This window comes from Liolophura sinensis, chromosome 6 (assembly GCF_032854445.1).
Source record: "Liolophura sinensis isolate JHLJ2023 chromosome 6, CUHK_Ljap_v2, whole genome shotgun sequence".
Classification (NCBI taxonomy): domain Eukaryota; kingdom Metazoa; phylum Mollusca; class Polyplacophora; order Chitonida; family Chitonidae; genus Liolophura; species Liolophura sinensis.
In genome coordinates, this window is record NC_088300.1 from 31,660,808 (window position 1) to 31,684,684 (window position 23,877).

Sequence of the window (23,877 nt, forward strand, 5' to 3'; positions counted from 1 at the left end):
CGGTCGTCTTTTGTGCTAACTGTTACGTAACAGTATTCTTCTCACTATAATGTTATCTCTGGTCTGATTTATTCATTCCACCAGAAAAGACCATGGTTTAAAGGCTAACACACCATGAATATCAACAAAGATCATTCAACCCAGGCAATCTGTGGCGTTGGCACAACTCCAGCACCTTCCAGTTTCACATCAGAGGTGTTTTGTGCAGAGTGTTGAGATTACAGAACAAGGTAATAATCTGTACAAGGTCAACCTGTAACCAAAGCGAGATGGACTTTCATCGAACAGCTCATACGAAGGAGATGACGTCCATTTTTACCTTTAAGCGCTCTTCAATCATGTTATTGGTCTGGACAAAAGTTCACACTTCACCACTGCCTGTGTCGTTTCAACCAGCTCACTTTTTCACGTCCTTGGTTGATGCCTCAGGAGCACTGCATATCAGCGTTTAATGATACGTGTTCGAAATATATAGCTGAGATTCTACTGATATGCATGGTGTTAAACCTCAGTTGTTCGTTTTTAACCATTCATTAAGGCTGGGCATAAATTGATTCTGTTATCTATAATATCTGTATGTTCGTCATCATTGTCTGTATATAAAACGTTTCCGCCATGTGGAAAACGACATGAGACATTACAGAGAACGCAACGCCATCTAAGGTAAGATTTTAATTAACGTTTTATTATATTGCTATTCAGCCGTTTTATCAATTTATAAAACTTCTGGATCAATGAAAGCTTGGATTTACAAGTGCACTTGACATGCTGCCCGGGTTAAACACGTGTTGACATACAGCTTCAGTCATGCAATAGCCGATGATGCAAATACTCGACAGAATAATCGAAGATTCTCGCGAGAGAGGTTGGTTTCTTCCCTGTTACATTAAGTAACACTGAAGCATGGCCCTAAAGGACCACGTTCGTTTAAAAGTGTAATCTTATATATACATGTAAGTCATTTAACATTCTGAAAATTGCAAGGTGTATACAGTTCCCGCTGAAGAATCAGCTGAACACTGTATTCCGGGAACACCCTGTACAAGCCTCCACCAGATCTACCAGACGGCCAATCTACGGATTTCGTTTTACGGACACTATATAGAATGTATTTTAAATCAAGATCGATCGTCTTTTGTGTTAACTGTTACGTAACATAATTCTGCGAACTATAGTGTTATCTCTAGTCTGATTTATTCATGCCGCCAGACAGGTCCATGGGTTAAAGGAAAACACGTCATGGATATCAACGAAAATCATTTAACTCAGGCAATCTGCGATGCTGGCATATTTCCACTATGATAGCATGAGAACGGATTTAATTGGCTTTCATTTCGGAGATTATTGTCTCTGTGAAGAGCTGTCAAAGCTCCATGGAGTTCGATCCTACGGAACATATTAAGAAGATGACGTCCATTTTTACACTTAAATGCCGAACAGTTGTCCTCTTCAGCCATTGTTGTTCTCTGCAGAAGTTCATACTTTAACGCTGTGTCGTTTCAGACAGCTTCTCGCTATTTATGGACATCGTCGCTTCGAATACAGCATGTAAAGTGCTTTTCCAGTCTCAGGAACTTGCTTTCACGGACCGTCTGTGTGCTGTTTACGTCACTGTACATCGTGGTGTGAGGACAATGTTAAGTAAATTTAGCCACACAACGCAGGACCTTGCAATGTCGTCAGGAACCTGAGCACGGAAAGGAAAACACAGTGAACATCGTGCTGCAAACATTGTGCTATGAATAATGTGAATGAACTGTTTCCCCAGTGAAAAGCCTTACACTGGCTTTACAACACTGCTACCGCTGGTAAACATTGGAGAGAAATGAAGAACAACGCCAAAGTGATGTTACCAAACAAGATAGGTAAAATGATTATAGAAAAGCTTCCTCTCTTGAAACAACGGTGTACTGGCGATCTCTTATAAGGGAAGTATGTATAACATTCATTATCGATAAACAACGAAACTAAGATAAGATAGGAGAGATAAGCACGGGTAATACAGAAACAAAACGTAAACAAGATCCCAATTGTGAAAATCTGACCGCGCGTAACAGTCACAGTGATGTAAAGATGGTAGAAGGCATGACGCACGCGTTGCGTGTATAGTGCTTGGATTCCACAGCACTAAGAATTGCTTAGTGATTTCTCCAGGAACACCCTCTACAAACTATGTTCCCTCATATTTGTTGCTCGAAGAAGGCACATACTATCAGAAAGTCACCATTTTCTACTCCAATATATCCAAAATTCATTACGTGATGCGCCCCATTTTCTTAAAGTGAAAGACAGCAGCTGAATAATGTTTATGTCCACCAAAAGACTACCATCTAAACTATCTTAAACCGCAAGTACATATATTTTTTTTTTACCCGGTGAAAGTTTAGTAAAACTTCGCCTTATCACAGCATCAGCCCGTCTCCATTATGGACAGCAAGGTGACGTCACGTTTAGCTCTCTAACGTCGACGGTATTTCCCGAGTAATAGTCTACGCAGTAGCCTATGGCAGATAGAATTTGTGGACTTCGGCGATGAAGGGGACCAAGTGATAAATAGCTTTCTCGAAAGTTGGACATATTTGAAGGATATTTCTTCTACTGCTTGAACTGTTGCTATAGTAGACCTGCTATATCATTTATGCAGTTTACGAGTAACTTGCAGATACACGGCCAGGGTATTCCTGGTTCGTAGGTCGTAGCCTCAGGAGGGGCTGTGATGGTGATTTTGATCCCTATTAAATGTTTATAAAATTACAATAGGATTCTTGTGCAACTGGATTCAAGCTCAGTTCTGACACAAATGGAAATAAATCTAAGCATCACTAGACTGATCTAGGAATTCGACTGTCGCTGGATTTCATGCTTCAATTTTGTAGTGGTGGCTTCTAAGATGATAAAAGACTGACCGAGTTAAAGCACCTCGTCTTAAACACGACGTTTCAGTAATTTTACTGTATTTTATAAAACAGAACAGAAGAAACTTGCCTTAAATGCGACAAAGACAAAGGGCAAAACTTGAATTCTTCATTTCTAATAAATTCAGGGGAAGATGTTATAATATTTAATTAATTTTAAGCGTTGTCCGATGAGAAGCCGTCTTCTCAATCCCATAAACCTACGACATCCGTAATGAATTTTTCACTGACTCTGATATTTGTTATTTAGCAACGTCATGCTGGCTAAACGCTAACATGAACGACAAAAATGTATTTGTATAACTTAAACAGCGTGTCAGTCTGCTGGGGAGAAACGCTCTGCTGCTATCTGATATAATTTGTGATACCGTCGTTGAATATTACACGGCTTGTAAATCAACTAATTTTATGCTTGTGGTGGTCTTTAAATGATACAAACCTGTCCCACAACACTGTGTGAAATGACCATTCGGCTACGCGTAAATAACTCGTTCAAAATGATGTCTTATGCGGTAGTTCTGTTTTATCATATGTCACTTAATGGAGTGAATGGCTAAAGGCTTCGTCATAACTTATGCCGCGAAACCAGATAGCAACGTGTTTGATTGCATAAAATTTTGAAGATGGCTGCCTCCTTTCACTCTAGCCATTTGTGCAATATTGTCATTTTGTTCTACATGCTATTCGGTGGAATCTCATTAAAATAATAACGTATGATACTTTTTAGAAAGCTTGACCGTCCTGCTTTCGACTGAAATATGTTTAAGTCAAGTGCTGTCTTGAAATCAGTTGGAAACCAGGTATTATCGTTGCAGTAATCATTTAGAAACGGTGAATAAATAGGTATTACGTCATGACTGTATAATATTATATTAATATAACAAAGCAGCAGGTATTTATCTAACTGTTGTTTATTATAGATTACAGTAATACTGATTCCATCAAGCACTTCTTATGAAATGACTTGTGAATGCCTGCATCCTATTTTCTCCTGACAACCCCTTTGAATCTTCAGTTCTGCTTCCTTGATTCAAAATCTGCCCAGACACTTCAAAGTGGAACGCATTGTTTCCATTATTCTTTTCTGTTGTATGTTATTGCGGAATATAGAAGTATAGAAATATAGAAATATCTATAAATTTTTGAAAATTTATAGCTAGTGAATCAAAACAATTTTGTCTCGTTTATTCTTTTTTTTGGTTTTAGTACCAAAAATGTGTAAAACAGCTGAGGAAGATAACCCCAAACCTTACAAGCTCCTCGGTACCAATTGCGATTTGTAACAGTTACCTACAGTGGTACTGACACGATCCCCAAAAGTTGCATGAAATCGATGAACCTCTCTATAGATGGCCTCAAACTTGTTTACGTTCCATCAGTACAGGTCTCCATCTCGAAGCGAATGCATTATCAGTCTGTTGCAATCGTGCTGTGCATATATACTTAAGGCAGCGCACAAATGTCAAGTAACAACAGAAAAGAAAAGTAGAGAAAGTGTCCTTTTTTATTTTTCCATCATCATTTCCTGCATCAAAAACTGAACCTGGAGTTGTTCAACATTACTGTTGATTCTTGATTTACAAGTACAGAGTGTTGTAAAACAAGTATAGAGAGCAGAGCATACAGTGTCAAGGAGTACAGGTCCAATCTTACACCGAGCGGGGTGTAGCTCAGAGAGTAAGGTGTGCAACTCCTTACCACGAAGAACACTAGGTGAGTTTTAGGTCCCGCGCGAATGCATGCATGCGGGCTCCGGCCTTTGGACAGAGTAGTTTGTAGATCCACTTCGTGAGAATTCGTTCGTGAGAATAAGCCATTGACGGGGTTGGTTGGGTCGTTTGCACAGTGTTAGGCTGTTTGAAGATCACTTGCTTTCAACCAACATTGTTTACCGATCTGTACATCGCACGCAAGAATATTCGTTCGTATTTATTGGTGGCAGGCCCTTTGTGCCCGATGGGGGACGCCAGCGCGGCACAATAGCCCAAAGGGCTTTCATCAGTGCGATCGCTGTGAGTTCGTCCAGCTCATGCTGGCTTCCTCAGAGAGGGAACGGGGGAAGGTCTACCAGCGGCTGCCCGGTTTCCTCCCACCATAATGCTAGCTGCCATCGTATATTTTATTTATTTATTTCATTGGTGTTTTACACCGTACTCAAGAATATTTCACTTTTAAATACATGCCGCGGAAAGTAAAATGCAGCACGGATAACTCCCGCGATTTGAGATTGAGCCCGGGGAAACCCACGACCATCCGCAGGTTCATAGGAGACCTTCCCACATACGGCCGGAGAGGAAGCCAGCATGAGCTGGACTTGAACTCACAGCGACCGCATTGGTGAGAAACTCCTGGGTCATTACGCTGTGCTAGCGCGCTAACCAACTGAGCCACGGAGGCCCCCCTGCCGTCGTATAAGTAGAATATTCTTGAGTACGGCGATCAGTCAAATACCAATCAAATAAATAAATAAATAAAGTTGGTAGCTATTTCCGGGAACTCCGTCGTGAAATTCATGTCGGGCTAACTCACGCTCTGGAGCAAGATTACCATGTTATCATATGGACATGTGACATCTGTGATTTTGGATAAAATTGACGTCCTGAAGCGCGATTTCGCATAATTTGACCTGTATCCCGGCACTATTGTCTCCTATACCCGTAAAACGGAGCGCCAATAATGGCTGTATTCCAATCCACGTTCGCGTGTAATGTACAGAGAGGGCGCTGTATTCCAATACCGTCCGATATTCGAAAACCACGTGCTCGTGTGGGGATCAACAGGGGCATACAGCGATTTGAGTATGCTTACATAATGCTTGTATAAGTGACAAATTCTTGAGAACTATAAAAGAAATCCAGTTTTTCTCCATGTTTACTGTTTGCAACTGCGCTCCTCGAACGAGAATGACACCGGTCACACTATATCTTGTCTAATGTTTAAAACATTTCCAGCCATATTTCCATAATGGGGTCTAGATCGGTTGGTGATGTGATTATATGGGCACAATGTTGTATTACTGTATTGGCATGCTGATGATAAGACCATGAGTAACATTAATGTTTCAACATTGCTAATAAAAGCTTTGGACCCATACCCTGTTCAGATATTATCCGTATTAGATGGACCTTTTACCTTATCTCTCGCGAGAAAACACGTGGTTTTCGAGAAAGACACGTACCCCTTACGAGAATCGTGCGAGTCAGATTTTATCACTTGCACTGTCGTCTGGGTTTCATCACATTACGCTGGATGCTTTTTATAAGTGTTTTGTAAGTGTTGAAATCGACTTTCCATGAGCAACAAAATGGAGCAAAGAAAGACAAATACTGATTGGCCGCCTTCCTGATTAAAGAGTTAACACGTGAGCGGATTGCATTGTTAGGCATGTGTAACCTGTCTGTTAATGAATAACTCAGAGGCGTTAGAAACGCACCCATCACATTTTCAAACTTATATGGAACTGATTATTCCAGTTTGCACCTAGCAATTTCTAAACCAATCATCCACACGCCAAAGTACACAGCAACGTGTCAGCCGACCCAATACAGTTACCTGGAATGAACTAACTTAAAACACAAAACTCTCAGTTAGTGTATCAGTCGATGTGAACACACGTTTCCATATGAACAAGTGCAAAACATGTATTAAATAATTGCACAAGCTTTTAATTATAAGAAATACATCATCACATCATGTCCATCCTTTGATCGACGCCCGATAGCACTTGGCTCTACAGCTGTACCTTTTTAGTTCACACAGATACGAAGTCATAGACACTTCATTATGTACGATATCTGGTATATTGGCTTGACTGACCTTCCATAGAAGACGTTCCATATTATTCCCTGTTAGACAAGATTTCATCGAATACACTGACAGAGGCAGAAAACATTTACATACTCAATTTCGAGTTATGAAAAGGACAAATATTTACATTGTTGCAACTATGTAACTAGACTACCGTTGCCAGCACAAATTGTTGGTTTTGGACCTACTTTGTTTCAGCACAAAATGACAAGGGAATAGTGTTCCTCGAATTCTGACTAAAAATCGAAAGGTTTATGGTACAAGGTTCTTTGGTATTAAGGGTGATTCCGCATATCACAGTTCAGCTTTCTTCCCTAGGCTTTAGGCTTCTTGGGATCCCCCATTTAACCTAAGCAAGTCCATTTCACTGTCCTCATATCTTTCACCACTGATTCTGGGAGTACCTGCTGTTACGCGGTTAAAATTGTTTAACTGTTGGTTAGGAAGCAAAGGTTGTTTTGTATACACAATCAGACAGTAGTAAGCTGTCAACATTCCTTTGTTTACATCTGAAAATGTATTCAATCGCCAGACATTGCAGCACTATTGTGCTAAAACTAGACCGAGGAAGCAATAAACATTAAGACCTTTTGATAAGACTTCAGCACTTCCTGTCTGTCGGAAACGCAGATCTCACCATTATAGGATAAGGCAATTATTGGTCGCATTGTACAACTTGGCTAGATCCGCCTAACCCTCTGAAATAGCTGAGATATGTCAGGAAGCCGTGGTTAACGCTGCTGCTCTCTGATAGCAGTATGATTCGAAGAACTGATATTTAGTGCATGTCCCGGCCCCCGTGATCATTCCGGTTGGCAGATACTGTTGTCCGGCGGTGGCTTTGTCTTGTCCTCTGAAACTGGTGTTGTCTCACCACGGAACCCGTCAATCAAGGTTTGTAGAATGAACTCTATAACCTTGCGGTATATGTGCTCCATGTTAGCGGTATACCGGTCCTCCAAGGTCTCTTTCACCGCCATCAGAAAGGGCTGCTGTATTTCCTGTGAAACAAAAGGAACAGTGTACATAACAAATACGATTTATGATGAATAGAACGGTTAATTTAAACGCCAGTATATAATTAATTACATAAAGGTACGAGTGTACCGCAATGCAAAAACCCAGTAACTGGGACCTGAAGCGTATGTGATATTAATGTATACGATTCGTGATAAAGAACGGAATTGCCATGCCTATGTAGATGATTGAATAAAGGTACGAGCATTCAACTCAACGGAAAGATCCCACAGCCTGAGCAAGTAACAAACAGACCATTAGGTGGCTATCTCAACCATGCAAAATATATTTTGTCATGGACTTCTAGAGCCTTCCGTTCTGGTGTATGGGGTTCAATCAATCCTTATCGCTATCGAGGTAATTTTCTTTTTCCGTATCAGAAACTCTTGAAATTACTGTGACCAGATGTGTCATTCGTGTCATTTATGGTATCACAAAGCTATCTTAGAATGAGCTGATAGTAAATGCCATAGCAACAAACGTTACCACCATACGCTACCATGGCAGTTGCAATCAGCGTTAATGCAGCCCACAATATCTCTGACGAACCATCCCCATAATTGGTCATATATATACATAAGCTAACATTCGGGTACAAGATAATAAGCCAACACTGAGCAATAAACTCGTTGGATTCGTCATTAGTATGAAGTATTTTTGCATAGCTTACTTTGATGATTCGACGATACACATGCAGCTTTGCTTCATAATTAAACAAATCCCTGAAGGAAAAGATGTGGCCATTAATCGTGCGGCATCATTCATTTTAGAAGCAATAAAACTGGACTCAGCGCCGGAAAAAGACTTCCGTCGGTTGATGGATTAACTTCTGTTTTAAGGTTTATTTTCGAACGTTGCTGACCTCTGGTTCTTAAGCTCTATATCGTGGAACCATCGAGGGCGCCAATCAGCAAAGACTTTATACATGCACTGATTAACGCTTACAAACTAATATATCCCCATTATAAGATAGCAGCTGAGGATGCTCTGACTCGTCAGGTGTGTATACGATCCGATAATGTCGTTTTACCATGTCACCTGCGACATCCATCAGAAAAACTGTCCCAGAAGTATTCAGTAACCTCTATACTGACATTTATCATAAATTGACATCAGAAATGAATACTTAGAAAGTACCTATAAAGCGTTTAGTTTTTTTGTTCACAATAGTTAGTGTTTACGCCAATAGATTATGATATCATCATATGCAAAGTTCCTCCAATGCACATAATCGTTGAACATATACGATATAAGGAAGGCAGGGCTGCATCAAAAATGTCACTGAACCCGGATGTATATTAAGGCGGTTGTTTTACCGGGTAGGTAGGTATATGTCGTCACGACAGGCCGTGGACAATTTGTATTTTAATCTCTGCAATCTGCGCTGATGAAAAGGGCCTCTTAAAATTGTACCATAATGATTATTCGTTAATCACTGTGTTTTAGCTATAGCAAAATATTCTTTCCAAGCGGATTTCTTAACAGATTAATCAGACATTGCCACACGCTGTGATAAATTTGACCTTTTAGGATGGCATTTTCTAGAATGGACCAACATGACCAAAATGGACGCTTCAGGTCAATAATCACAAGACTAATTTTCAAAAGTTAGAATTTTAATAGAAGGAAGTGGATATCTATGAAGACATAGACATATACTAATGTATTTTAACACGTGTGAATATACTCTTTTTTCATTGCAGGTTATTTGAAACTAATGATATGGTGAGAGTCGTTGAGACTTGAGAGGATTTGAGAATGCCACTGATTTGAGAGAGAGCGCGACTCTGGGAAGTTGGCTATAGGCCTGGGTCAGATATTAGCAGTTCAGTGCGGCAGTTGTTTTGCTTTAGGGCTGGAACAGTATTAAGATTTAAGCCTGGATTAACTTTTAATACACTTTTGAATAACCGGTCTAAGGTTTCATCTAGGTATAGCAAACTAATTTCGTTATTACTAAGACGGCAACTTTTGTCTTTCGCTTTACAATTTATCTTATGATATATTTGGGGAAACGAAGAGGACCCAGATTCATAAAGAATGTCCAGTCCGTTGAAAAAAATATACGTAAAATTAGCATACCTGAAACTTACCATATTTGTATATACAAAGTAAACAAAAACAGAAGAAAGAAGAAAGGTACAAGCAGAAGAAGATGTTCCAATTTTTATGCTGACTGATTACAACAGAATACCGACAGTTGTTATTTCCTTGCGGATTTTATTTTAATATGGATAATAATCAGATAGGGATTGTAAATGTTTACTGACCCAGAATATTTCAGGATCGAATCCCTCCAGCCGTTGATGGGATTTGCCAACAGAAGTGAGCATGTCCACGACGAAATCCACGTCGTCAAGAGAGGCAATAGCCTCGTCCAGCGTGTACATGACCATCTTCACGTGATTCTCCAGAGCCGTGCTTTCTCTCAAATCCGTGACATTTTTAAATCCTTCCAGATGTTTAAACAAGGTTCTCACCATGTCATTGGTTTCAAATAACCTGGAATGCAAAAGTAATCATATTCAGCAAGTTATAGCAAAAGAATTCTTATAAAATGAATTTCAAAAAAAAAAAGAAGAATTTTCAACCATGAAATTGCAAAACTTAATTGACAGAAATGAATTCACATACACGAATTTAAAAAATTAAGCTTACAGCGACTGATTTAAGACAAGTACTTTACAAAATTAACCAGAAATTTGCCATGGGTATCATTTTGTTTCTGAAAATAAAGTGTATGTCAGCCGTAAACACTGGATTTGCTTATATTTTCTGAAAATTAAACCAGGATGATGCCCCTTGATATTTGTTAATCAGTGCAAAATAATATAATGGCTAATATAAAAGAAGGTAGTGTGAAACGCAAACGCCTATCACAGTCATTCTCGTGGTGAATGTTAAACGCTAATGCAACTATAACCGTGTACATGTACTTGTGAACGTCCACATCAGACGGTCAACCCACCTGACGAACATGTTGATCCCCGTCACTTCCATGTTTCTGGCAATAGCTTTCCACGATTTGGTGATGTTAAACTTCTGTCGAACTGTTAGAGGTAGCCTTGGATCGAACTTGTCCTTTTCTCCATTTTCCTTTTCTTTTATAGTTTCATTTTTGGCCGCTTTCTTTGCATTCTTCTGTTTCACGTCCAGGGTATTGATTGCAGTGGAGACTGTGCAGCCCATTGTCTGAACAGTGAAAACAATAGATAACAATAAAAATTGTAGACAGAGGAAGAAGGTAGGCCTAGTGTGATGCACAGTGAATTGAGGTTCTATCGTTGGTGAAAAAAAAGAGCAGTTGGCAACATGCTGATTCGATCTCATACCTATGGAAGGTAGCTTATTATATCAACAATATGGACAAAAAATTAAATCTATCTCAACTCAGGGCCATGACTGCACGAGTCTACAATTTACAGCAATGATTAATGAGCGCCGCCTGTTGTTGCTGTAGAAAACATAGAGCCAAAGCATAGCTGCATTGACGAGCCTGTACTTTGCCAATAACATTACAGAGGCGGACATCACCTAGCCGGTGTTAATTGTGCGTCGATATGACAAGAACACTGTGAACACCTATACAAACGATTTATTTATTTATTTGATCGGTGTTTTACCCTGTACTCGCCTAATGTATATGACGGCGGACCTTATATAGACGACACATGTAATCCAAAACACGAATTTCAAAATACAACCACCGGGATTTTGTAACAAAAAGATGACAAAGAATCTAGACGGCCAATAAGACAGTTCCATGTGGCTAACAACAGACTGGCATGTTACCACTACATGACTCATTAGTGAAAGTTTCACACCAAAATTCTGTGTATCAGCAATATCGATTTGCTTCTAGGTGCACACAAGGCTTACATATAGCACCACTAGTAATTTGTTATGAAGCTAACTAATTCTCTAATGTGTAGATCACCACGTGCCCATTGCTGATAAAAACGTAGATAAAAATATGCATACATAACACCACATTGCTTTCACTGACAATCAATTTAAGCTCTTCAATATGGTATGACTTGTAGTATAAACTTAGGAAAGAAAATAAAAACAATCTGAGGTATAAACCCAAATGACAACTGATACGTTTGGATTTTATTTCATATAGGTAAATGGAGACGGTAAACAGCATCGGCTGATTTACTGATGTATTTATTTATTTACTTAATTGGTGTTTTACGCCGTACTCAAGAATATTGTACTTATGTGACGTCGGCAATCATAATGGTGGGAGGAAAACCCACGACCGTCCGCAGGTTGATGGCAAACCTTCCCCCGTACTGCCAGAGAAGGCGGCAGCATGAGCTGGACTTGAACTCACATCCACCGGACGAACCCGGTCTAACTCTGTAGGATAATATCAGGCTATTAAATGTGTTGATTATTAGATTGTCTTATAATGCTGCTCATGAGAAAAATACCTAACATAACACCAAAGATGTTTTGTGATGATCTGATGTACTTTTAAATTCCATCCACCATCAACCCCTCGACATAAGGTGTTGTATGCAGACAATTGTGTGTAAGTCCTATTAATCAGAATTAGAGACAATTATGAAGCAGGGTCCCAGATTCTTGACATCCCGTCCATATTTAATGACATCAGAATTATATTCATTGTATAATTTAAGAAATTTGGAGTGAAGGCGTTTGATGGAGGTACGGTTTAAAACATTAGTTTCTGTATTAATGACTGATATGAACCAGGATTCCCCTAAGCTTGCCCCTTTTGCATTTCTTTCATGGCTATTAAATGTGATAATAACACAGGATTTTGGGTAATTCTAACCAGTGACGCCTGCTACATGGCAATTAACATATCAATGCGCTTTTTGTTTACCTAATTATATTTAAGCCATGATGCTTTAGGGTCGTGCGATTTTAGCATTTTCGTAAGTAGAATAAATCTTGGAATCCGGCCTTTGTCAATATACCACACAGTCTAACTGTTCTAACAGTCTAACTCTAAATGCTTAAATCGTATAGCAACTTACCCCACCCGAGCAGAAATAGGTAAAGCAAAATTAGCGCTTACCTCGAGTTGTCAAGCCACATCTTTTGTAAAAGTACAATTAGGGGACAAAAGATTAGCAATCTCAAATCGCGGGAGTTATCCGTTCTGCATTTTACGTTCCGCGGCATGTATTTAAAAGGCCTGGCACATGTGGTTACGTTTCCTCCCACCATAGTGCTGGCCGCGGTCTTATACGTGAAATATTCTTGAGTACGGCGTAAAACACCAATCAAACAAATAAATAAACAATTGGTTACTTCCGGCTTCCGAAGTTATGTTTCACACAGACATGCAATAAAAGATTAACTTTCGATGATCACTCACCTTTGATCGTAAATGTATATCCAGACAAGATTCTGTATTATAGATCTACATGTCGCCAAAAGATGAAGATGGTGTCTGTTGTGATAGGGATGGTCTCGGCTTCAAACCCAGGTGGTGTAGATTTGTTTTCACGCAAGATGCACAACAATATATCTTTGACAGGATTGGATGAAGCACTGGCAGGTTAAATCCGCGAACATTTACTTCTATAGGCCATGCATGCCATATAAGTCTTTCCCCGCTTGCCAGTCCTAACTGATTGAAGCCTCCAAGTATCGCCGAGGCTTTACATAGTGTATACTGTCAAACACACAGCCAATATCTTTTCCCGTTTTTAAATATACAGAGCTGATGAAGCATGCTCGATGGTGATTGGCTGGATGAAGAGGAGATGAACAACTCAAGCGGCTATTTCACAAGAAATCAATATTTCCAGACTGCCTTGTTTTTCAATGTCAGACGCTGCACCTTTCTTGATTACCATCTGGATTTTGCGTCATTAAAACGGAAGGTCCGGTCTATGTTGACACACTAGGCACTCAAGATTTCTCCGTTTTTTCTTGTAAGCAGATTGCACAGTAGGACAGAAAGTGGTGTGAAAGGAGACACTTTATGTCCCAATTACGGTCATGTTGCCACAGCCACGGAAGATCGCCACTGTCACGTCTATTGTCTTGCTGCGGCACTGCAAATGTCAAGTCACGAGACCACCATCGATTTCTTTTGTGACAAGAAATAAAAAGAATGGCTGAAGAGTGAGAAAATGAGATCGACATAACGTAAACCTTCCATTTTATTGAGATCGTTCCTGAAGAACGGCCAGCTATTTACGGAATCAAGAGTGTCAAGTTCCACATTTGTATACCTCTCGCTGACCGGTTAACGGAACGGTGGTCCATGTCCACAATCGGAAGACCCATTTCCAGTTTGTGTTCAGTGTTAGAAGACTTCCCAATGATTCACTCCCAAATAAACCTGATCAGTAGTTGTCATTTAACAGAAATATTCTGGAGTATACGCGAAAAAGAAAAAAAAAGACAACTCAAAGAAATGAATAATGCATTTAGGCCTACTGTGTACTTGAAGGAAGGACCAACTTTCACTGGGCCATCAAAGGTATATTTAATTGAAGGGAGGACTAACTTTTACCGGAACGTCAGAGGCAACAGGACATCAGAGGCAACAGGACATCATAGGATCATGTGGGGAAGGGATGACCATCATTTATCAAGGCATCTGAGATAGGTCTAATAGAAGGGAGGACCACCCTTCACCAGGACATCGGAGCTAGGTGTAATAGACGAGAGAACCCTCCTTCATCAGGGCATCGGAGCTACATGTAATAGATGGGGCGACCATCCTTAGCAGGGCATTGAAGCTATCACTATCTTTCACCAGGAAATCAAAATCTCATGGAATAAGACAGCCAGGTTTCAGAGCTATGTATTATAGAAAAGAGACAGTTTTTCAGGATGACGTAAAAGCTACATGTTCTTGAATTAAATAAAAGGGAAGACAATATTTAGTCCAGATGCTTGACTCGACTGACCCGATTGTTGCGTCAAGTACACATCACCGCCGTTGCTTCCGAGGTTGGCTGTTGGCCAATATCTCTCTTTGAATCAAAACAACCTCGTTTTCGATAACCGGTCAACTATTTATGGACCAAACCTTTTGGGGGAATGCCTCACTGATATGGTCGAACATCGTACGGGTATCAGTGTCATCATTATCATCATTCATCCCTGCACACGTGACCTAACATTTGGCCTTAAAATGTTTGTTGTGCATTTTAATTTCCTTCAACACAAACAGGCGGAATATTTGATGGTGTGTGAATAACATTGCAAAGTTATACACTATCTGAAGAAGAAAAAACTGCTTCAGTCACATTTCGTGGGGTTGGCATTTAGAGATGGCTGTTAATTAAATTAAAGCGAGGTAGTCAATTCGCAGTAGTGTAGACTATGTTACTGTGTGGAGTTTGTTCCAACCGCTTGTTTATGCAGCCATTGTAAACAAATTACTCTCCCCGCCCATTGTCCAGCGTGCAACGTGCATTAAATGACTATAACATACCTCGAGGCAATGTGTTCTTGGTGCGAAACTAAGTGAATGAATGAATGAATGAATGAATGCTTAAGGTTTGAAGTCGTACTTAACAATTTTCCACTCAAACGACGACGAGAAAACATTAGGTGTGTGCACATATACTGTGTCTTTTTGTGCCAGGGTGAGTCCTTACCGCCAAAGTGCTACTGCCATTGACACCACACATGACACCCCACCAAGTCACATTATACTGACATCGGGCCACCGGTTTCCTTGCTCTAACCTCTCAGTGCTGAGCGCCAAACAAGCAGCTTAAAATACCATTTTTAAAATCTCTTTGGTTTGATCTCGGGTCTGGCATCTTCGAGCTGGACGATCTAACCATTAGGCCGCCAATCGTATCTAAGTTCATGGAGTTTAACATTGTGAATTAGAAAACGTATTCTAATTGCATTTTCATTGTAATAATATGGATGTTCAAAATATCAATGTGTAGACCTTGGGTTGTTACGTGTCACTGATTAATGGCAATTTTTGGCAGCGAGTATGATTGATTTCACAGTCAACTGAATATAGGCGACTGGCTAACAGAAATAGAGTAGAGCACAGATGTGTACCATAGCACAGAAATGCTCAATCCGTTTCGCTCTCCCTAGGGGTTCTCAACTTTAATTTAGCGCCTTTGCCTAGAGAATATCCCGGCCAGTTAAACAGCAGCAAGTTGAGCAATGGCTCCATGGGCAGTATTAAACCCTATATTATTAGAGGGGCCTCCGTGGCTCAATTGGTTACCGCGCTAGGAGTCTCTCACAAATGCGGTGGCTGTGAGTTCAAGTCCAGCCAGGTGGCTGTGAGTTCAAGTTCCTCTCCGGCCGTATGTGGAAGGTCTGCCAGCAACCTGCGGATGGTGGTGGGTTTCCCCCGGGCTGTGCCCGGTTTCCACCCACCATAATGCTGGCCGCCGTCGTATAAGTGAAATATTCTTGAGTACGGCGTAAAACACCAATCAAATAAATAAATAAATATATTATTAGAACAGGGGAGGTAACAAAGGTCAGGTTTCTGGACTAGAATTACATATATTACAACCAAGACCTGTTAGAACATCAGAGGTATTACAGGGCTCCGGTCTCGTGACTGGACTACTTTTTCACTAAGACATCAAAGGTACGTGTAATAACGAGACAAGGTGATTCACGTGAAAATCTATGAAAAATTTATTAACAAAATTTTCAGCACATTGGTGAAGGGGGTTGGGGAGACTGGGGCATAATGCCAGCGTATTTTACAGAAAAGTATGTCGGGCAGCGGAATTATTGCATGCATACCCTGGGGTTGTATTTTGATCACGTTAGCACAACAAAGTTGGACGAAGATTTCAGGTATTTGGTTGTGCACTAAGCCTGAATAATTGAACTCAGGTTTGACGTAAGCAGAGACAGAGAGGAAGGGATAATACTTTAATGTTCAATCCATCACACATGATTGATAAGTGGACGCATGAAACGATATGATTTGTCGGTCTACACCGGCCCTATGATGTGTCTCAATGCTTGTTCTGCATCACCGTTTAAAGGCAAAGGCCACACTAATATGATGTATATATCAGATGAAAGACCATCCAAAGACGGTCCGGGGAAATAACTGAATTTATTTTTTTTTGAAATTTTTCTAAGGGAGTAAAATTGTGTAAAAGGACCAGCGGTGATCTGTTGTGATCCTGAAGGTATCAGTCATTTCAAGGTCAAATAAGAAAATACATTCATAGATCTATATGTATTTGCAGTTTGAATGATGAATGTGTGTCAAGTGGCAAAACCTTATGTGACATCGCTAATTCCAATGTGGCCAGAAAAGGCTTCCTAGGTTAAACAAATTGTAAAGAAAAATAAATCCAACTATTTACCTGGACAGTTTTTAAGGGTTTTTTTGGTCTGATACATACTTCATTTTAGTGCTTCCATTGCTTTTAACGCTGACATACTCATGGAGTATAACCTATTCAAACAGTTTATTTTCTGTGACAGTTCTTTAAGTAACTCTCTCTGTTGGCCGTTTCGTCTGTCAACTTTTCGACATCCCACATGTATCTTTTCACGTGACGACGTTAAACCCCAAGCACTCACTCACTCACGCTTTTCACATGATGGGCCACTCACATAACAAGGGGCCCTGGATACAAGAAGACATCGATTTTTCGTAGGATTTCGCGACTATTACGAACCAGCTCATTTAAAAATCGTGGGCAGTTGCATGATCCCTTTAGTTGGTCGTGCATGAAGTTCTTGGGAGAACACTTCATTGTCTTCCAAATATTGACTTGCCTTCAGCCATAATCGGAGTCTTCGGAGCGGAGTAGTTAGCGTGCCCTCTCGGCGCAGTAACTCTGGAGCCACCCATCAATGCGATCGCTGTGAGTTCAAGCTTATCTCATGCTGGCCCCTCACTTGGGTCGTACATGGGAAAGTCTGCCAGTAATCTGCATGCGGATGAGCGTGGATTTCCACAAGGCTTTGGCCGATTTCCTCCCATCATAATGTCCGCCATCGTACAAGTGAAATGTTCATGAGTAAGGTGTAAAACCCAATCAAATAAATAAATCGAACTATTACCTTTTATTAAATATAAGTCACGTACTCGAACTAGTCTTGGTCTTAAAATCATTTTAAAAAAGCGTTATAATGTGACCCGCAGAACTTTATTACAGATTCCACGTTCACAAACTAAGCCTATAATTTTCGAAAGGTAATTGTTTGTGCTGTTCTGAAATAATAGCAAAAATTCAACTGGATTTAAGCTGATCAATTTCTTTCCCCCAAAATGTCCGTTAAGGCCTCATAAATGCGGCGTTATACATTAATCAAATGAAATATTCTAAGTTACGAAAGGTGCAAAAATAGCCCAGCCACTAGGTCTTGTTGTTTACAGCGCAATTAAGACAAACGACACGGATGTAATTAATTCCAAAAATATCACACCACTATATCACACCTACAGATTGATATATACATGCGACAAGGACATATCTTTACATGTTACTGACTGGTTTACCGATGTCTAATCAAGCCGGTTCCAAATAAAGTAATGCAAAACAATGCCCTTCAAGGCTATTTATGCAGAATAATTTCAACAAAATTAATGCTGTTAACTTATATGTGGATATTTGATGCCATCTTCTTGCTTCCGTGTGTTTGGCGTAACCTAGGGTTCATTTCCACTGTAGCTATGCGTCAGTGGATCCTCCAGTATATCACTGTTTTGAGATCGAATTTGACGTCACTGTGTTATATACGTGGCATACGATGAGTGGATTCGATTTGATTGTTATTTTATACCGTTATCAAGAATTTTTCACTTTCATATATCTATATATATTTATTTGATTGATGTTTTACGCCGTACTGAAGAATGTTTCACTTATACGACGGTGGCCAGCATTATGATGGGAAGAAACCGGGCCGAGCCAGGGGGAAACCCACGACCATCCGCAGGCTGCAGGCAGCTGTTATTTCAGAACAGCACAAACAATTACCTTTCGAAAATTAGAGGCTTAGTTTGTGAACGTAGAATCTGTAATAAAGTTCTGCGGGTCACATTATAACGCTTTTTAAAAATGATTTTAAGACCAAGACTAGTTCGAGTACGCGACTTATATTTAATAAAAGGTAATAGTTCGATTTATTTATTTGATTGGGTTTTACACCTTACTCAAAAATTTCCCTGTACATAATGGTGGTCAGGTTTTCCGAGGTAACCTGTCCTGTCTAAAGTAATGTAGAAAACTGTCTAATCTATTGAGATCCCTGCCTTTGCGTTTGGAGGGCAAATTGGTAGTGTGTAGTACAAGAGAATAGTTATAAATCTGGCTTGGACCCGATAAGCAGTCGCGTGGGAATAGGTACCACATCTTCACTAATGCTTCACGTCCAGTGAGCGTGGTGGAATACACAAACCCTTCCTTAATTTATTTATTGATTTACTGCATTGGTGTTTTGTGCCTTACTCAAAAATATTTCAATTATACGAGCAATATGGTAGGAAGTAACCCATAACTATCCGCAGGTTGCTGCAGGCATTCCTAGGCAGCCATGCAGTGCCGGAAAGGAAACACGCTTGAGTTGCATGGATTTGATCTCACAACCACCACACTAACCAGGCCACTGAGGCCCCAAATTCCTTGTTAAAGGCTGGGATTGATTCCGCATCTTATGTATTCTAGCGGGTGAAAGACTGATAAGTGTTGTATTCACTACGAACGAGTAATCCTTGTTTTGCTACAATTTTAATCATTTCTGTGTATAACCTAACCTATATATATTTATTCATAGCCGCACAGTCGGTTAACTAATTAACAAACATTGTCGGGAGAAGGTTCTAGAATTAAGATGGCGGTAAGTGACTTTGAAAATTCAAGGTCAAGAAGATATTTATCTGTTTCTGCAACATTGCGATCATTTCTTTGGTTTTTTAGAGACAATGGAGACAGACACAAATTCTGCTCAGTCATCAAACAGGTGTAAGGAATTAATTAGCATGATTACGGCTCTAAAGGCATTGTGCTGTTAAACAGTTGATCGGGTGTGATATGCTAATCTGAAGTCAATACCGACCGGCTAAGACGAAAGCCGAGTTTCAAACAGCGTCGTCAGTAACTTTCTTCTCAGTGTGTGACATCCTCACCTCTTAATTATCTCCATATTGTGTTTAGAGTGCGATTAATTAGCGAGGTTCCTGTGATTACACTTTATCGCCCCTGCTTAGAAGCACTTCGGATTTCCTTGGCTGTAAATCAAACCTGCAGATATCTGTTTACGTTCATCTAACGACGCTGCAGTCACATGGTGAAGTACATCAAGGGGATTAACTAGCAGTGACATGACCAATGGCAGCCCTATACTTCAACTGTATTGCACAATCAAGACAACTCGCTGAATGTACAACTTCAGAAGATTAATCGCTGCAGAGAGATACCTGGAAATTTATTCACCGTGTTTATGTATTTATCTGAATGTGTTTCACGGTTCTCAAAAATAATGTGAAGGAAACCACACAGAATTCGATGGAAACCACCGCCCTCTGTCAGGGCATTATTAAACGTCACTGATTTAAAGCCGCAGCCACACTGGCGAGAATTTTCTTAGAACATGTGACTTTGCATGAAAATTGAGAGACTGTAACGCAAAGTTAGAATATTTGGATGATACTATTTTCAAATGTCGCACAGATTGATTGATTAAATGTCATACTCAAGACTGATGGGTGGAGGAAACCGAATACGCCATTGACTTTTCCAAGTCACAGACGGATTTTTGTATGTGTGACGTAGAGACTTGTAAAGCAAATATGTAATGCTATATATATCTAGTCTATCTATTAACTTGGCAGTGCGTTGTATGGTATATACGATATGCAGCTTCCACATGACCGAATTAGATGTATGATAGTGTGTCGCGATTTACGTTTGCGTGTTATGATTTATTTTTGTTATGTTCTTGTTTCGACTTGTTTCGTGTTCATAAAATGCCAGCTTCCGTTAATGTGAAGAAGACCTGCATTATCCAGATCGAGTGGAATGGTTTAGACCGCATGGCTTTGGTCACATGCTCATCTAACGGTAAATAATTGACGAGAATCTCCAGCTTAGAAGCGAGGCATTCGTGCACGTGAAATTCATGCACAAACACAAAGAAGGCCTATTGACAACAGATACAAAACATTCTTCTTTCTTTGTCCGAAGCATGTACTGTTCTCAGCATAAATATATATACAATACTTTATCATTTTTTTTTGACGGAATGAAGCGGGCACATCAACAATCTGGGGGACAAATCTTGCTGTCACGTGAGATTCCAACACGTGCGAAGGTTCGACCAGGATAAAGGACATATGATCTGTTCCACTAGAGATAGCCACATGTGCTGCGTTCAGGACAGATTGATCTAAATGTGGTCGATACTTATCCCCCCAGTTAATATACTCATGAAATTATCATGCATAAATGTAATCTGTTCAGCCGTCTATAAGGTGATAGTCTTGCTACAGACGACAAGGCTTTGACCCATTGATGTCGGTTGTTCAAATCCAGCTATTGCCGGTTCTGCCGCGGTTTTGTATTTGGAAAGGAAGGCGTGTTTGTTACGGTGCTGGTTTCTACGGCTCTATATATAGATGTCGTATTGATCCATACATCAAGCTCAATGCTATCATAAAAGCAACATTTTTGAAAACAACGTAAAACTTCAACGAAATAAATAAATAAATAAATGTAATGAATAAAATCAGCAGTATTCCATGATGTCAGATGTCAAATTTTACTTAAGTTTTTATTTGATTGTTTATGTGACTGGTGTTTTACGCCTTACTCAAGAATATTTCACTTATCCGACGGCGGCCAGCCTTATGGTAGGAGGAAACTGGGCAGAGCCCGGGGGAAACCCACGACCATCCGCAGGTTGTTAAGTGTTTTTGTTGTTTAGCACTATGTTCATTTATTCGACTCAAGTGTTTTCTGCGCCGAATAACCCTGAGAGCCTGGTAAAAAGAATCTTCAACTCAGAATTACTGAAACGGCGCCCATAATGTTGATTATCATCAAAGCATTACGAACAGTGAGGGCGGGGGTATCTAGAAATTCCTTGCTCAAGGCCTGGGTTGAACCTGTGTGCCTTGCCTGTATTCATACTCTTTCCCCGCTTCCCCGATGAAAGACGTTAGGACTTTGCACCTTTCCACAAGGTGAGACATGGTATCGGTAGCGCGATTTCACGGAGATGTGTTAATGAGCTTTTACTTTGGTAAGTGTGAGGCCACACCAGGCAATTGGACTACTTTCCATATCATTCCTCACACAGCCATATGAATATCGATCACATGCCTGCTTCAACATGAAAACACTCGTATTGTGATCGCAAATGTTTTTGGTGCGTTATTGTCCGCCTTGTATTAAAATATTTGATTCTGTCAGTGTTTACACTGGATCATGCAATCACGTTGCCATAGTCACCATTATTTCTATCCTTTTCCTTTATTTGCACTCTAAAGTACAAGCTTTGAAAGGTTTCATAATTAGCAACAAATCATTTTGTTGACGTTCCCTGAATCCAGTTGGAATATAATTTTTCAATTATATAACCATTTGATTGCATGGTTTTTAACACACTCAAGAAGTTTTGACCTATATTATTGCGAACAGGTTTTCAGGAAGGTGTAAACCGAGGTACTCGGAGTAAATCAGGTATTCTTTGCCTGCAACCTGACAAACCTCCTAACTCTAGAAACCAGAACCGCTATGGGCCTGTGACCTCAGCTGATCGCGACTGCAGCAAGAGTCCCCTGTTTGCAATAATAATAATAGCTATAGTGGGGAAAGACTACATTATAGAAAGTAAAACCTGAGCACCAACAACAGCGTGGCAGCTGGTAAACTATGACGCGTAACCGCTCAAATACAGCATCTTGTCAATTTACTTCAGTCAAGGTTTTATTCGAACGGTAAATACCCAAGCAGTGGCACCTTGGTTTAAGCAGAGTTAGGCAGGAAACATATATGCAGTGATGTCAAGTGCAATATATTAGACGTCACCAATCTAGAATTTAACATCACATTTAACATACAAACACATTAAATACACATAAACGTACTTAACTAAACTTGCCCGATTTGGCTCTGAGATGCTGATCTGTCGAGGGCTTCATCGCACCTTGTAGATGAAATACTAAATATAGATCTAGCTATATATTATTATCAATTAGAGAAAGTTAAACGTGAGTTAGGATACAATCTTTAATAGCATATGCCTCAAAGAACAGACCTAGCAATCCATTTATTTGTTTATTTGATTGGTGTTTTCCGCCGTACTCAAGAATATTTCACTTAGCATTATGGTGGGATGAAACCGGACAGAGCCCGTGGAAACCTTGCTGCAAGACCTTCCCACGTACGGCCGGAGAGGAAGCCAGCATGAGCTGGACTTGAACTCACAGCGACCATGTACGGCCGGAGAGGAAGCCAGCATGAGCCTTTGTGAGAGGGTACTGGGTATTTGCGCTTCAGTAACGCGCTAGTCAACTCAGCTATGGGCACCCACCCCCCATCCCCACCCCCCCCGCCCAGCAATCTAAGACCCCTCGCAAATGTTCACATGACCGATGCGATCGGATGTTCGAATCCAACTAGAAAAAAAGAACGGTGAAAAATACGAATGTTTGAGCGTAACTTCGTTTTTTCGAAGAATGGGAGCTCACGCAGCTAATGCATGTAAGCTTATACATCGCTATTTAATGAGTAATGATTCATAAAATGTATAAAAAAATATGCATATCATACCTTATCACGTGATGTATCATCTCAAAACCCGTACATTAAAGGAGAAGAAAACATAAAAATGATGCCAAAATCAGATGAAAGAGTGTTAAAACTTATTTGCAGATATGATCTTTAACATTTTTTTGGATTTTTTTTTCTTAAGAGAGAAGGGTATTTGAAAATATTTTTGAATGGTGGGTATTGGGACCAACTTTTGGTATTTATCGTTGTTGCATAATAACGTTCTAAATAAGGATGTGATGCTTGTCTAATAAATTTATTTGAAAATAAATTCGTTGTTTATATCGAAACATATGCATTTAACCTAAATTATGATAATATTTATGAACATATTAAAATATAAATATGATCCAGATTGAGATTTAATACATTTGTTAGCTGAAAAGAACAAATTCTAATGCAAA

General features: G+C 39.9%; 1 protein-coding gene across 1 annotated transcript; it reads right to left on the bottom strand.

Annotated features, from left to right (window-relative positions):
• Positions 1-6,575: 6,575 nt before the first annotated feature.
• On the bottom strand, positions 6,576-10,928 carry LOC135467093 (neuroglobin-like). Its single transcript, XM_064744853.1, has 3 exons — positions 10,708-10,928; positions 10,010-10,241; positions 6,576-7,723 (listed from the first exon to the last, which is right to left on the bottom strand). Exons 1-3 carry the CDS (start codon positions 10,926-10,928, stop codon positions 7,526-7,528), a joined length of 651 nt encoding a protein of 216 aa, XP_064600923.1. The 3' UTR covers positions 6,576-7,525.
• Positions 10,929-23,877: the final 12,949 nt, after the last annotated feature.

Excerpts from the sequence above, each read along its gene's own strand:
- LOC135467093 (XM_064744853.1), bottom strand. The coding sequence starts at position 10,928 with ATGGGCTGCACAGTCTCCACTGCAATCAATACCCTGGACGTGAAACAG. Across the intron at positions 10,242-10,707 it reads GGGATCAACATGTTCGTCAG|GTTATTTGAAACCAATGACA; the intron begins GTGGGTTGACCG and ends TTTGCATTCCAG. Across the intron at positions 7,724-10,009 it reads TCGATCCTGAAATATTCTGG|GAAATACAGCAGCCCTTTCT; the intron begins GTCAGTAAACAT and ends TTTGTTTCACAG.